The sequence below is a fragment of the Phoca vitulina genome, unplaced genomic scaffold (genome assembly GCF_004348235.1).
Source record: "Phoca vitulina isolate PV1807 unplaced genomic scaffold, GSC_HSeal_1.0 scaffold49, whole genome shotgun sequence".
Classification (NCBI taxonomy): domain Eukaryota; kingdom Metazoa; phylum Chordata; class Mammalia; order Carnivora; family Phocidae; genus Phoca; species Phoca vitulina.
In genome coordinates, this window is record NW_022589752.1 from 5,712,659 (window position 1) to 5,727,782 (window position 15,124).

At 36.8% G+C, this 15,124-nt stretch overlaps 1 protein-coding gene across 3 annotated transcripts in view; it reads left to right on the forward strand.

Annotated features, from left to right (window-relative positions):
• The window catches only part of MRPS35 (mitochondrial ribosomal protein S35), a 43,715-nt gene extending 29,649 nt beyond the window's left edge, over positions 1–14,066 (forward strand). For 2 of the 3 annotated variants that reach the window (XM_032432731.1, XM_032432732.1), the window contains exon 8: positions 13,758–14,066. In XM_032432731.1, coding sequence (XP_032288622.1) covers positions 13,758–14,027 — 270 coding nt within the window. In that variant the 3' untranslated portion in view covers positions 14,028–14,066. The remainder of the gene's footprint in view (positions 1–13,757) is intronic. The other variant, XM_032432733.1, reaches the window with a different exon arrangement.
• The last annotated feature ends 1,058 nt before the right edge of the window (positions 14,067–15,124 follow it).

Sequence of the window (15,124 nt, forward strand, 5' to 3'; positions counted from 1 at the left end):
GTGAAGGACTCTCGCCTTGTGGATGTAGAGAGCAGGCGGAAGTTTGGTGTGGCTGGGGTGTAAGACTGACAGGGCAGAGGTAAGGAGGTGAGACTAGAAAAACAAGTCAGAGCCAGATTGTGAACAGGTTGTATAGCTTATTTACAGAGTGTAGAATTGTATCCAGGGGGCAAAATTGAGCCGAGGTAGCATTTTACTAGTTGTTTGAAAAGGTACCTCTTTCACTTTTTTAATGTTTATGAAATAGTAAACCATCCATATGGCAAGTGTCAGGTGTGCTTTCATTAAAATGAACTGTTTATTGATTGATGGGTGAATATTTACTGGTTGCCTATTATTTGCTTGGTGTTGTTGCATATGGGGATTAATATATAAGGAGGAAGACTTTGTCTTTTCCATTGAGGAACACTAGTAGAAATAAGGTTTAGTAGTAAATATTACAGACGTGTTGTTGTATAGTTTATTATTTTTTCATTTTTTCTACTTAATATCCTTCAAGACTTCAGTTGATACCTGCTTTGAGCCTATTTTTTTGTGATATAATTGGTGTATAACGTTATATTAGCTTCAGGTATAAAGCATAATGTTTCAATACATATATATTGTGAAATGATCACAGTATGTCTAGTTAACATTCATCACTACGTATAGTTACAAATGTTTTTTTCTTGTGTTGAGAACTTCTGAAATTTACTCTTAGCAACTTTAAAATACACAGTACAGTGTTAGTGACTATAGTCACCATGGTGTATATTACATCCCCATGATTTACTTTATAATTGGAAGTTTGTACCTTTTAACCATCTTCACTCACTTTGCTCAATCCCAACCTCTGGCAACTACCAATTTGTTCTGTTTCTGTGAGTCGAGGTTTTTTAGATTCCACAGATAAATAAGATTATACGGTATTTATCTTTCTCTTTTTTCACTTAGTATAATGCCTTCAAGACATTCATGTTGTCGCAGATGGCAGGAGTTCCTTCTTTTTTATGGCTGAATAATAGTCCATAGTGTATATGTATGTATGTTTACACACACACACTTAATTCTTTATCCATTTATCCATCAGTGGACACTTAGATTGTTTCCATGTCTTGGCTATTGTAAATAATGTTGCAGTGAACTTGAGGGTGCAGGTATCTTTTCAGGTTAATGTTCCTTTTCTTCGGAATTATACCCAGAAGTGGAATTGCTAGATCTTATGATAGTTCTATTTTTAATTTCTTGAGGAAGCTCCATACTGTTTTCCACAGTGGCTGCACCAGTTTACATTCCCACCAACAGTGCACAAGGGTTCCGTTTTCTCTACATCCTTATCAATACTTGTTATTTCTTGTCTTTTTGAGAATAACCATTTTAACAGGTGTGAAATGTTCTTTCATTGTGCTTTTGATTTGCATTTCACTGATGACTGATACGGAGCATCTTTTCATGTGTCTTTTGGCCATCTGTATGTCTTTGGAAAAATGGGTATTCAGATCTTCTCATTTTTAAATTGTTTTTCTGCTTGAGTTGTTATGAGTTCTTTATATATTTTGGATATTAACTCAACAGATGTATTTGAGCCTCTTATTCTTTATGTAATTCCTACTTCACATAAATAGCAAGTTATACTGTCTTATCTTCTATGTTGGTTACTAGGGCCCTTGACTACAGATGATTGTGCCATGGACTGTTTTCCATGTGTGTTTTTGTTGTTCCATGTATGTTTTGTCTTTCTAACTAATCATAAGGTCCTCATTAGCATGTATCCAATCTTATTCTATTTTGTTCTTCAGAGTATCTAGGTCAGTGCTAGATAAGAACACTAAATGTTTAAAACAGCTGTTCATTCTTTTAGATTTCCATGGACTTTTGAAGTAGAAGGTTTTCATCTTCAAAAGTACGGTGACAAAGTAACCAGCTCCCTTTTTAGTAATATAAAATGTAGCCTACTTGTTAGATGTTAGCAATAATTAGCTTACTGGTATAAATTAATAATTCTCTATTAATAAAATTATTAATAATCATAACTGTGCCCAGTTTATAAGAAATATCTTTGTAACGGTTTGAGATACTTAATTTTCATGGATGTATGATTTATTATGTAGGTTTGTTTTTCATTTGATTATGTTTTTAAAAAGTATTCTTAATTCTTCATTGTTTTGGAAGTTCTCCACAAATGTTTGCTTCTATGAGTTTATTTCCTTTTTTTTTTAAAGATTTTATTTATTTATTTGACAGAGAGAGACACAGCGAGAGTAGGAACACAAGCAGGGGGAGTGGGAGAGGGAGAAGCAGGCTTCCCGCAGAGCAGGGAGCCCCATGCGGGGCTTGATCCCAGGACCCTGGGATCATGACCTGAGCCGAAGGCAGACGCTTAACGACTGAGCCACCCAGGCGCCCTCTATGAGTTTATTTCCTGATGCTAATTTATATTTGACAATGTCAATATCCTCTATATCCTAGAAAAATAATGGCTGCTCTAACAGGGTGCATCTCTTTCATGTGAAATGTATTTATGCATAAACTTCTGTGTAATCTATGCATAAACTAATATTACAGTGTTTATTAAAGAAAAAATAACTAAAGACATTAATTGAATTCCCATGATGAGTGTGAGCATTTGTGATAGACCAATAACAATAAAGAGTACTTACTTGCTACCTTTTCCTTGATTCCAAATAGCACATCTGGCCTTTGTTTTATTTATTTTATTATTATTATTGTTATTATCATCATTATGATTTTTTAGAGAGGGATCAGAGAGGCAGAGGGAGAGAAAAAGAATCTTAAGCAGACTCCATGTCCAGCGCCAAACCAGATGTGGGGCTTGATATCACAACCCTGAGATCATGACCTGAGCCAGGATCACGAGTCAGACACTTAACTGACTGAGCCACCCAGGCTCCCCTTGACCTTTGTTTTATACTGTTGCTCTGAGAGTCACCTGTGTCTCTGACTTTCTTTTTTACCTCTGCTTTCCAAATGATCACCTTGGATGAAAATAAAAAGGAAACCAAAAAGAGGGTGAGGGATGGGAGAGGAGCTCCATTTTTTTTAAATTAATTAATTTGTTATTATTTTTTAATTACCATATAATGTATTATTTGTTTCAGGGGTACAGGTCTATGATTCATCAGTCTTACACAATTCACAGCGGAGAAGCTCCATTTTTAAAAAGTGCTTTAAAATGCTGTCTTTTTTCTGAACACAAAAGCGTTTAATGTGTCCACCCATTTTAAATTAGTACTGACTTTGAAGATCAGGAATCAGATTTATCTGTTACAACCTCTTCATGTTATAAATTGAGAAATCAAGATTTAGAGATACGTACTTTTCTCAAGGTTACAGAGTTTGTTAGCTGAGGGACTCAAGACTTGAACTGCAGCTTCAAAGTTTCATATTCTTCCCATGGTATCATATTTAGTGTTGTTCAACTTTGACTTCCATTAAAAAGATTATGAAATAAGAGATGAAATCAAACCTGAACTGTAGCTGCTAGTTTACTGTCTTCTCAAACTGAACAGTTGACAGTTGAAAATTTATTTCCAGGGGCACCTGGGTGGCTCAGTCGGTTAAGTGTCTGCCTTCAGCTGAGGTCATGATCCCGGGGTCCTCGGATCGAGCCCCGCATCGGGCTCCCTGCTCAGCGGGGAGCCTGCTTCTCCCTCTCCCTCTGCTGCTCCCCCTGCTTGTGCTATCTCTCTGTCAAATAAATAAATAAAATCCTAAAAAAAAAAAAAAGAAAGAATGGGACGCCTGGGTGGCTCAGTCGGTTAAGCGTCTGCTTTCGGCTCAGGTCGTGATCCCAGGGTCCTGGGATCGAGTCCCGCATCGGGCTCCCTGCTCCGCGGGGAGCCTGCTTCTCCCTCTGCCTCTGTTTCTCTCTCTCTCTGTCTCTCATGAATAAATAAAAAAAATCTTAAAAAAAAAAAAAAAAGAAAGAAAGAAAATTTATCTCTGTAACCTGTTTTCAGCTGGGGGTTGCATTAGACTCACCTGGCAAGCTTTTTTAAACTACAGATATGTGAACACTACAGAATTAAAATCTCTAGTGGTGAGACTCGGGAGGGTTTCGTTTCAAAGTCTCCACAAGTGAGTCTGATGTAAGTTCTGATTGTGAATAATTTCCCCAGTCTTTGGGTCTTGTTAATAAAGAAACTAATTAGAAGGCTGGTATATCTCTTTTAAGACGGTTTTTGTATATGTATCTAGTATCAGAGCGAAGGGTGCGGGATGGGAATTAGAATGAGAAGGGCAAGAAAATTTGTCTGGGTACAAACAGACTTTTTTGACTTGATGTTTCAGGCAGTAGGCAGGTGTTTTAGGTTCTTGGATGATGGTACAGTGAAGATGACACTTATATCTCTTTGCTGTCAGGCAGAACGTCATATTACATCCTTTAAAACTATTTTCTCCTCTTGATGCCTGCTGCTGCCACCCTAATGGGAGTCTTCATCATCTTTTAACTGTAATAGCCTTATTGATTTTCCCCCTCTCATCCGTCTTCTGGATTGCTGTTAAAGGAATTGTTTCTAAAAAGCAAGTCTGTTGTGTCTTACTCCTTTATAAAGTCCTTCAGTGAGTGGTGTGCTCTTACCCAGGATAAAATCTGAACTACTTAGCCTGTCTGTTCACAACAATTTGCCACCTCATTACCAGTTACTCAGGAAATATAGGCTGTATATTCTATATCTCAGCCATAATGAACATAATGTGTTCTTTTATAACTTTGTATATGCTGTTCTTTCTGCTTATGATCCTTTTTCAGATTGATCAGCCTTGCAAATTCATAGGAATCTTTTTAATACACTTCCGATGTAACCTGTCTTAGAAGTTATCTGTGCATCCTTTTCCACTGCTCCTGTTAGCATTCTTATTACTTTTATGGTAATTGTCCATATGTATGTCTGGCTGGCCCTGTTAGACTGTGAGATTGCTGAGGGCAAGGACTGTACATTTCATTTATCATTGTATTCCCAACCCCTAGTACAATGTCTGGCCAAATAGCATTCAGTAAATTTTTTAAAAACCAACCTGAATTAAGTTGAGTTCCTTGACATATTCAGTTAAACATTTGGCCGTGGTAACCGAAAGAATTGGCAGGGTTTTTTTTCTTTTTTAATCCATTATGGATATTTACCTCTCTTCTTATTTTTTATGATTTTTCAGATAACTTGGATTTTTTTCTAATGGTTAAACTGTTTTTCCTCATATAGCACAATGCCTTACTTGTAATCATGAGAAGTGGAATATTACTATGATTCATGTTCTAGGCAAAGGGAGCTGTAAATAAGATGGTGGAAGGTAACAACTTTGTGTGTTCAGTGGAACAGCTATTTCTTTGCCTTCTGTTACATCAGAATACACTGACCAGGGGCGCCTGGGTGGCTCAGTCATTAAGCGTCTGCCTTCGGCTCAGGTCATGATCCCAGGGTCCTGGGATCAAGCCCCGCATCAGGCACCCTGCTCAGCAGGAAGCCTGCTTCTCCCTCTCCCACTCCCCCTGCTTGTGTTCCCTCTTTTGCTGTCTCTCTGTCAAATAAATAGATAAAACCTTAAAAAAAAAAAAAAAAGAATACTTAAAGGGGAAAAAAGGTGATAGGTTCAATTAAATTATTCTTTTGGTCTTTATATTCTTTTTTACAGTGTCTCTGTTCCTTGGAATATGTTGTTCTACCACGAACAAGCAGTGTGATTTGGGCAAATTATTTAACTGCTCTGGGCTTCATTCTTTTGGTCTGTAAAACAGGTAGTAATAGTACTACCTCATAGGGTTGTTTTGGAAGTTAAGTGAATTAATATATGTAAGGTGCTGACATACATAGTAAGTATTCTAAAGTAAGTATTCTAATAGCTATTCAGACTCATCCCATGCTACTTTCCTCACCTTGGCCTTCATTCGATTCCCTGAATGTACTGAGCTCTTTGCTACCTCCAGGTCTTTGTGGATGCTGTTTTCTCTGCTGGGATCACAGTCTTCCATCTGACTGGCTCCTACTCACCTCCAGGTTTCCTACTAGACTGGCAGTTACAGGATGGCACAGTTGTGTGCCTGGCACAGTTGTGCAATAAATATTTATTGAGTGAATGAATAATTGAACCAATTGTAGAAAAGAAAACAGATCATGTGGAATGGAAGGTTGCTTCCTCTAGGGTTGTAGTCAGAGCAGGTTCTCTCATTGTAGGCAGGGAAGAAAAGAGAGGCCAGACATATATGTATATATTATATACACACTCACACTTACAATTAAATGCTAAAATTATGAATGTTTAGTGGTTAAAGTATTAAAATAGGAGTCTACAGGTTAATCAAACTCTTTGCCTAAATGGTGATCAATTTGAGCTTAGTGGTATTTTTAATTGCCACCCAGTAATTTGAATATGCTATTATTTATACTTTAAAATTAATACATTGAACTACACTTCAAAAGAAGAAACTCTTGGGGTGCCTGGGTGGCTCAGTCGGTTAAGCGTCTGCCTTCAGCTTAGGTCATGATCCCAGAGTCCCGGGATCGAGCCCTGAATTGGCTTCCCTGCTCAGGCAGGAGTCTGCTTCTCCCTCTGCCCCTTACCCCACTCGTGCTCTCTCTCACTCTCTCTCAAATAAATAAATAAAATCTCTGAAAAAAAAAAAGAGAGACTGGATGATGGGTACATGAGAGTTTACATAGTGCTATTCTCTTTTGTATGTGTTTGAAATTTTCTGTAATAGACTTCTTCAAATCACAAAAACAAAATGTATTTAGCCTCATAGAAAATGATTAGCTTAGGGGTGCGTGGGTGGCTCAGTCAGTTGAGTGTTAGACTCTTGATTTTGGCTCAGGTCATGATCTCAGGGTCATAGGATCGAGCCCCCAGTTGGGCTCCATGCTGCACTAAGTCTGTTTGTCCCTCTTCCTCTGCTCCTCCCCCTGCTAGCACGTGCCCTCTCTCTCCCTATAAGAAAGAAGGGAAGGGAGGGAGGGAAGGAAGGAAGGAAGGAAGGAATTGATTAGAAAAAAAAAAGAAAATGATTAGCTTATAAATTGGATTTTGTTCCACTATCAGTATTAATTGTATTTGAATAATGAGGTATTTTTTGGTTTTGCCAGCCCTGTTTTTTATTTCATCTGAAGGGGAGTTTCAGCAGATGCCTAATACAATCAAGCATATGTACCCTTTTTCTAAAATATTTGGGTATGGAAACATTAGTTTTTAGCCAGGGTGCCTAGAGACATCCTGTTTCTCCTAGTACTGCCTAGCACATAGTAGGTTCTCAGTAAATGTTTTTTGAAAGAGTGCCCAGGAACAGTCACAAACCAAAAGGGAGCTTTGTCTATTGAGCTCTTTCCTTGCAATTTATTTGTTGAAGAAATCTTGGGGTTTTGTTTGCTGTCGGCTTTCCCATCATTTGAATTTTGCTGATTGTATCACCATAGTGTAATTTTTTAAATTGATAGTTGGATCTAGAGGCTTAGTCAGATTCTATTTTGATTTTTTTTAAACTGCTGCATAATTAGTATTGTGTTCTTCCACCAGGAAGTACATGGTATCTGATTATTTTTGTGAATTTTGCACCATAACTTTTTTGTTAGAAATTATAGAAAAATTATTTTTGATAGTGACAATTATAGGTTTTTAAATAAATACACTTATTTAAGAAACACTGATCCAGACTAAATTTCCCAAAATCTGTTATTGCAAACTTAAAAAATAAGTTTTAATTTTTATTTGTATAAGACATTGTCTTATTCCATTTAGGCTGCTGTAACACAATACCACAGACTGGTCTGTTTATAAACAACAGAAATTTGTTTCTTGCTTTTCTGAAGGCTGCGATATCTAAGATCAAGGCATTGACAGATTTGGTGTCTAGTGAGGGCTCACTTCCTGTTTCATAAACAACTGTCATCTTGCTGTGTCTTCACATGGCAGAAGGGGCAAGGGCTTTCTCTGGAATCTCTTTCATAAGGGCATTAATCTCATTCATGAGGGCTTCACCTCATGACCTAAACATCTCCCAATGACCCTACCTTCAATGCCACCACTTTGGAAGTTCATTCTAACGAGAGTGGCCCGGGGGGGGGAGGGGGGCGGAGTGGGGAGATCCAAGCATTCGGTCTATAAGAAATATGTAAGAGTTGTCCTCCCAAGATTAGTTTTAACTTGTTAAGTAGAATCCCTGGGAATCTTGGAGTTAATCAGTAAAATATAAAAAAGATTTCAGAATCTCACAATTATAATCCCATAGTACAGATCTGATATATGTAACAATATAGTTTTGTGTTGCTCTGTTTTTGCATTTACTAATTCTGACTTCTGCTGTATCTAGACTGTTATTAATCTCATCCAGTGATTTATTAATTTTAGATATTGTGTTTTTCAATTCCAGATGTTTCTTTTAATTGCTGTTTCTTTATGGATACCAATTCTGTGTTGAAGTTCTTCATTATTTAATTCGTATTGATTATCTTTTCCTCTTTTTTCTTTAACACATTTATTCTTAGTCATTTTAAAGTTCTTGTCTGCTAACTTCATTATCTGGATCATCTGGAGTTCTGCTATTATTTGTTTTCCCTTGGTTATTAATTACATTTTTCTTCTTTTCAAATGTTTCAAATGTCTAGTAACTTTCTTGCATGCTAGACATTAATAAATCATTGGATGGGATTAGTAACAGTCTAGATACAGCAGAAGTCAGAATTAGTAAATGCAAAATAGAGCAACACAAAACTATATTGTTACATATATCAGATCTGTACTAAGGGATTATAACTATGGGATTCTGAAATCTTTTTTATATTTTACTAATTGACTCCAAGATTCCCGGGGATTCTACTTAACAAGTTCCAACAAATCTTGGGAGGACAACTCTTACATAGATGCTCCAACTGCTGTCATCCATCAGAAAGAATTTCCTCTTTTTTTGTCTTAGGCAGAGAGGTTCAGGGATTTATCATTTTAATCCAGTCATGATTTAGCTAGACCAGGGCTGGGCTGCAGTTTTTGTTAAGATTTAGTCCAGCTCTGATTTGTTCCTTTTTCTCAGGCATAACCTTCAAGGCTTTTGATTGGGAACGTGGTGAATCAGCTTCCACATCTGCTGAAGAGTCATTTGTACTCTTCAGAAATTTTGAGCTTAGCTTGGTAACTCTAACCTTGCAGCAAAATCTGGCAGGTGTTTTAAAAGGGAGATTGGTTGTGCGTTTAAAACACACTTCCTCCCTCTAGTGGGACTTTGTCTCCTAAACACTATGAGATTATGGGGGATTTTACTGTGCTTTTTAGAGACCTGATTCTGACTCCCCAACTTCCCCATAAATAACCACAGAATGAAAACCAGTCATGTTTGGGGCTCTTCAGTTCCAGTCTGTTTTACAAAGCCCTGGGGAACAGCTCAAACTTCACTTATTTCTCTTTTCCCAAGTAGAATCCTGCATGAGCCAAGTGGCCAGTCTTACACAGAATTGGAAAATGCCCTCAGGAAAGAAAATGGGGATTTTCAGAAGGATCCTCCTCATATCCTTGCAGCCTAGAATTCACATTCATCTAGGCATCACTGATTCTCTGTCTGATATCTTTTTTTTTTTAGATTTATTTATTATTTTAGAGAGAGAGTGAGAGTGGGGGAGGGACAGAAGGAGAGGGATAGAGAGAATCCCAAGTAGACTCCCGGCTGAGGAGGGAGCCCGACTCAGGGCTCGATCCCAGGACCCTGAAATCATGACCTCAAGCTGAAATCAAGAGTTGGACATTTAACTGACTGAGCCACCCAGGCGCCCCAAGGATTTTATATTTATACCTCTCAGAAATGAAAAATACTCTAACGTGACAAGCACTATGGACAGTATTACTGCTTTAATCACTGACAAAGATTAGAAAATGTTTTAGAATAGCTTTTTAATATATCATTTATAGACCAGCATTTCTTTCAGTTAGTTCTGTTCTCTCTTCACTGACAAGCTCTATTTGGTTGATACTCATCTGTGAAAACTTATATATTGACTAGAAAAGATTGCCCTCAAAAAAGAAATATATTGTTAATAATTAGCTTTTATTTTTCCTGCTTGAAACAGACATTCTAAAGATGTTGTAAAGATACTTTCGTACTCTTAATATAGGACTTCAAAAAAATAAATTTCTTTTTTAAATTGTTCTTTTTTTTTTTTTACAGGAATGCTATTTTGTGTGTGTGTGTGTGTGTGTGTGTGTGTGTTTTCTAATCTATGATTAGACATAAAAAGCCTATACCCAAAGGAGACTGCAGGAAAACTGGAGATAACTTAGTTATTTTTAAGAACAGGCAATTAACTGGGAAAATTTAATCAGTGATAACATTTATCAAAAAGACATGAAGTGCTCGCTTCGGCAGCACATATACTAAAAAAAAAAAAAGACATGAAGTAACAAGCATCATGAAAAACATTACCTTTATATCAGTGATAAATAAAGACCTCTTGTTTCTGTAACTATTTTATCTAAACATTATAAAAATCAGTGATACAATTTTGTGAGTGTGAATAACTGCAGAACATTTGGACAGTTTGGTATGTGTTTATATTTACGTTGAAAGTTTCAATTTACTGTTTGATAGGGGTAGTGATGTCCTTGACATAGAAACATATTTTGTAGGTAGGCTAACAAGGATTTGAATCCCACTCTCTTTCATTCATCTTAATAAGCTGTGTTATTAGTAGCAAGCATTTATTTAGTGTTTACTATGAGCCAGGTGCTCTAAGTACATGGATATTCCTTATCTCTTTTAATCCACAGAAGAATCCTTGGAGCCACTTCTAGAAACACAAGCCTACACAGTAGTAAGTGATGAAGCTAGGATCTAAACTGAGTTCCGTAAAATACCAAAGCCCATATTAAATATTGATCATACCACCTCCCTGTGTGATCCTGAGCATAACACACATATACACCCCCTAACTCTGAAACCCAAAAAGCTTTGGAAATTGCTAGTTTTTTATAACCTATTTGGTGGCAAAATGAGACTTGAATGGATGAAAAATTATTTATAGCCTTTGTTTATCCCATTTAGTGTGACTGCATACACATTGCTGCAAAAATGGTAATGTATTTGATTTAGGGAGTCCTGCGGTAGACCTTCTCTGGAAATGTTACAAAATATATGGTATATGCACTGTATTGATTTTCTAAAATACAAAAAATTCTGAAATCTGAAACATTCCCAGGTGGCTGTGGCCCCCTACTTAACTTCCATAATACTTAATTTTCTTTCCGTAGAGATGTTAACATCTAATCCAGTAGGTTTTAATGGGAATTGTATGAAATAATGTATGTAAGCATTTAAGGTCCATGGCATATAAGTATTTAATTTATTGGTATTGTTACTATCATTATCTTGGAATTTATATTCAGCTGTGCAGAGTTTGGATACTAAAGTTACTAGAATTGTTGAAAACATGGGTTTTGTTTAGCGTGCAGTTGAAGCGTGACACTGCTTTGTGTCTGTAGAGGATTAGTGGGAAGCCATGCCTTCTACAGAATGTAGTTACTTTCACTTACCGCTGACTATTTGAAACAGTACTAATTTTCTCCTGTAAATGTACGTTATCCCTTAGTGCAGGATTTCCTAACCTTTTTCGTGTCACTACACAGAAAATTCTTTACTGAGATGAATGAAGGAGGAGGGTGCTCGCGCTCCTCCAGGCTCACCTGGCCGCCTGAGGGCTGAGGGAATCAATATCATGGTGCACCTGTAACGCTTTGGCAGAGCAGTCTAGAATTGCATATACCAAATGTAAGCAGAAGATAAATGAAATGTTGGAAATTACTAGTGAATTTCCTTTGGTTACCTCTTTCTCTTAAGTGTCTATTTCAGAGTAGGTAAGAAAATCCACAAAACCTGGGTGAAAGTTAAAATTTTTTAAATAATCTCTTAATTGCTTCTCTTAATTGTTTTCTAGCAGTCAAGAATGAAGTAGATTAGGAATTTTTTTTTAAAGTATAAGATAGATTGTTTTATTACTTAATGCTTATATAATGTATTTGTTGGCGTCTTAAAGATACTTCATTTGTCAGAATTACGAAGAAACTATGACACTGCCTTAGCATTTAAAGCCCTACCAAGAGTAGATAGGACCAAAGATACATTTAATTTAGGGCATTTGTTTTTTTTTTAAGGGGCTGACATTTATTTCTTCCCCAAATATTACAGAAAAATTAGGTGGGGTAGGATAATTTTGTCAGTTTTCTTTTTAATGTAAAATTTGGAGTTTGGCCATTAGAAGTTATTTGCAATAGGCTTGTACTCACAGGGCACAAGAAGTTGTTTCACATTATCCACCCACCCCGCCCCCAGCCACGCCTATAGCCTCACTACCAGATTAAAAAAAAGGGGTATAGAGTTGATTCTCAACCAGGTAATATATTTCTAGAACATTAGTTGAGACATTTTCCTCAGCCATAAATTCAGAATTGGGAGGTGGGGCAATCAGTATGTTAGGAGTTGTGAGTACAGATACCCCACTTTGGCTAAGGGGTTTGAGGGTCAGGGGAAACACTCCATGTCCTTTTGGTTTATCTTGAAGGAAAGGATACTCAGTTTGAAGGATTAAAAGAGGATTTCTTTTTCTTGTGGTTCTCTGTGGTGGAGGAGACTCTTTCCTGGCCTCCAGTGACCCCGAATGGGGTTAGCTGAGTCCATGGCATACCCAGTGGCCTGTTTGCAGTTGGCAGGGTTCCTCTTTACCCTTTGAGGGACAAATTTCCAGTGCTTTTTCTCTTTTCATGGTCTCTAACAGTGAGGTTGGGGACGGGAGGGAGGCAGAAGCAGACACTGTCTCACTTAAGTCTAAGCAGACTTGGAGCTCTGTCTATTCAAGTTGGGGTCTCTTTCAAGAGGAGTTTTCAGAGATAAAATATTTTTGACAGCCTTACAAATCTGTCTTTCTTTTAATACTTCAAAAATGTTATATTTTGAGGGGTTTACCACCTTCAAAAGTTTTAAGAATATTGGATGATTCTATAATAGCATATAGCTCAGAATATGTTATGTGTTAGTTTGGAAAGAATGTGGCTGGTATTCAGCACTTCATTGAACCAGGACGTATTATTTATTAACTGCGTTCCTTGATTTTTCACAGAATGTTATATCTTCAACTAAATCATAAATCTGAATTATATTACTATAAAACCTAACAGTGTTCCCTAGAATAGCATAGTAGTAATTTTTGTAAGAAAAAACAAGTAGTAACAAAAATTGTTTCCATTATAAGGAACAGAAAATAAGGATAATAACAAAATAAAATTCCAGAATATATGAAGTCATTATGACTAAAAATCATGTATTACACATATATTTTATATTTTTTATTTTATTATAATAATTGGTGTTCCTTGTCATCCTCACAGGCATGTTACAAAGATAAATACAGTCTCTTCTCAACTCTTTATTATTTTTAACCTCAGAAATGTGAAATGTTGATGTGTTAGAGTTTAGGGATTAGAAGGCTGCAAAAATGAGTTTTCTGTATCTTTTGGGAAACAGTATTGGTTGTGAGTGAAATCTGCAAGGCAGATAAAATAGAAATTCTGTGGGTAGAATTAGTGAGTGGTAACAGAGTAGTCACATCGTAGAGTGTGGGGTCCTGAAACGGTGCAGGTGAATAGCAGTGCTGTAAGGGAGGGAAATCAAAGTTTACATGCAGAGTGTCAACAGGGACTCTCCACATTTTGCAGATTCTCTTTCCCTAAAACAAAAAACAAAACTTTGTTTTTCAGATAGTATTTCTCAGATTTCAGAATTCATTTTTTCCTTTCAGAAAACCGAAGAATGGGAGAAAGATAAGACTGAAGCAGACATGGAAGAGTATGTATGGAACAATAGCTCCTCTGAAAAAAATATCCTGGAAACACTTCTCCAAATGAAAGCTGCTGAGAAAAATCTGGAAGTAAATAAAGAAGAGCTCCTTGCTACAAAAGAAGTTGAAGAATACAAAAAGTCTGTTGTTAGTCTTAAGAACGAGGGGGACAATGAAAATACCCTTTCTCAGTACAAAGAGTCAGTGAAGAAACTATTAAATCTAATATGATTTATTTAGAAAAATCTCCTTGATTTGTTAATTTTATGATATATCTGTAATCATTATCTCATTTTATATAAATTTGAAAAATTTGCCAAAAAAACCTATTGTTTCACATGTTTAAGATTTTTTTTATTAGTTTCAGATGTAGAGTTTAGTGATTCATCAGTTGCATATAACACCCAGGGCTCATTCCATCAGTTGCCCTCCTTAATGCCCATTACCCAGTTACTTCCTTCTCCCACGCCCCTCCCCTCCAGCAACCCTCAGTTTGTTCCCTAGAGTTCAGTGTCTCTTATGGTTTGCCTCCCTGTCAATTTTCATCTTACTTTATTTTTCCTTTCCTTCCCCTATGTTCACCTGTTTTATTTCTTAAATTCCACATATGAATGAAATCATATGGTATTTGTCTTTCTCTGACTGACTGATTTCACTTAGCATCTTCTTTATCCATTCATCTGTCAGTGGACATCTGGGCTTTTTCCATATTTTGGCTGTTGTGAACATTGCTGCTATAAACATTAGGGTACATATGCCCCTTCAGATCACTGTGTTTGTATCCTTTGGATAAATACCCAGTAATGCAATTGCTGGGTCATAGGGTAGTTCTATTTTAACTTTTTGAGGAACCTCCATACTGTTTTCCACAGCGGCTGCACCAGTTTGCATTCCCAGCAACAGTGTAAGAGGGTTCCCCTTTCCCTGCATCTTTGCCAACATCTGTTGTTCCTGACTTGTTAATTTTAGCCATGTTGACTGGGGTGAGGTGGTATCTCATTGAGGTTTTGATTTGTATTTCTCTGATGCTGTCTGTTGGCCATTTGTATGTCTTTGGAGTAATGTCTGTTCATGTCTTCTGCCTATTTCTTGACTGGATTTTTTGGGTGTTGAGTTTAATAAGTTCTTTATAGATTTTGGATACTAGCCCTTTATCTGATAAGACATTTGCAGATATCTTCTTCCCTTCTGTCAGTTGTCTTGGCTTTGTCTACTGTTTCCTCTGCTGTGCAAAAGCTTTTTATCTTGATGAAGTCTCAATAGTACATTTTTGCTTTTGTTTCCCTTGCCTTTAGAGACATGTCTAGCAGTTGTTGCAGCTGAGGTCA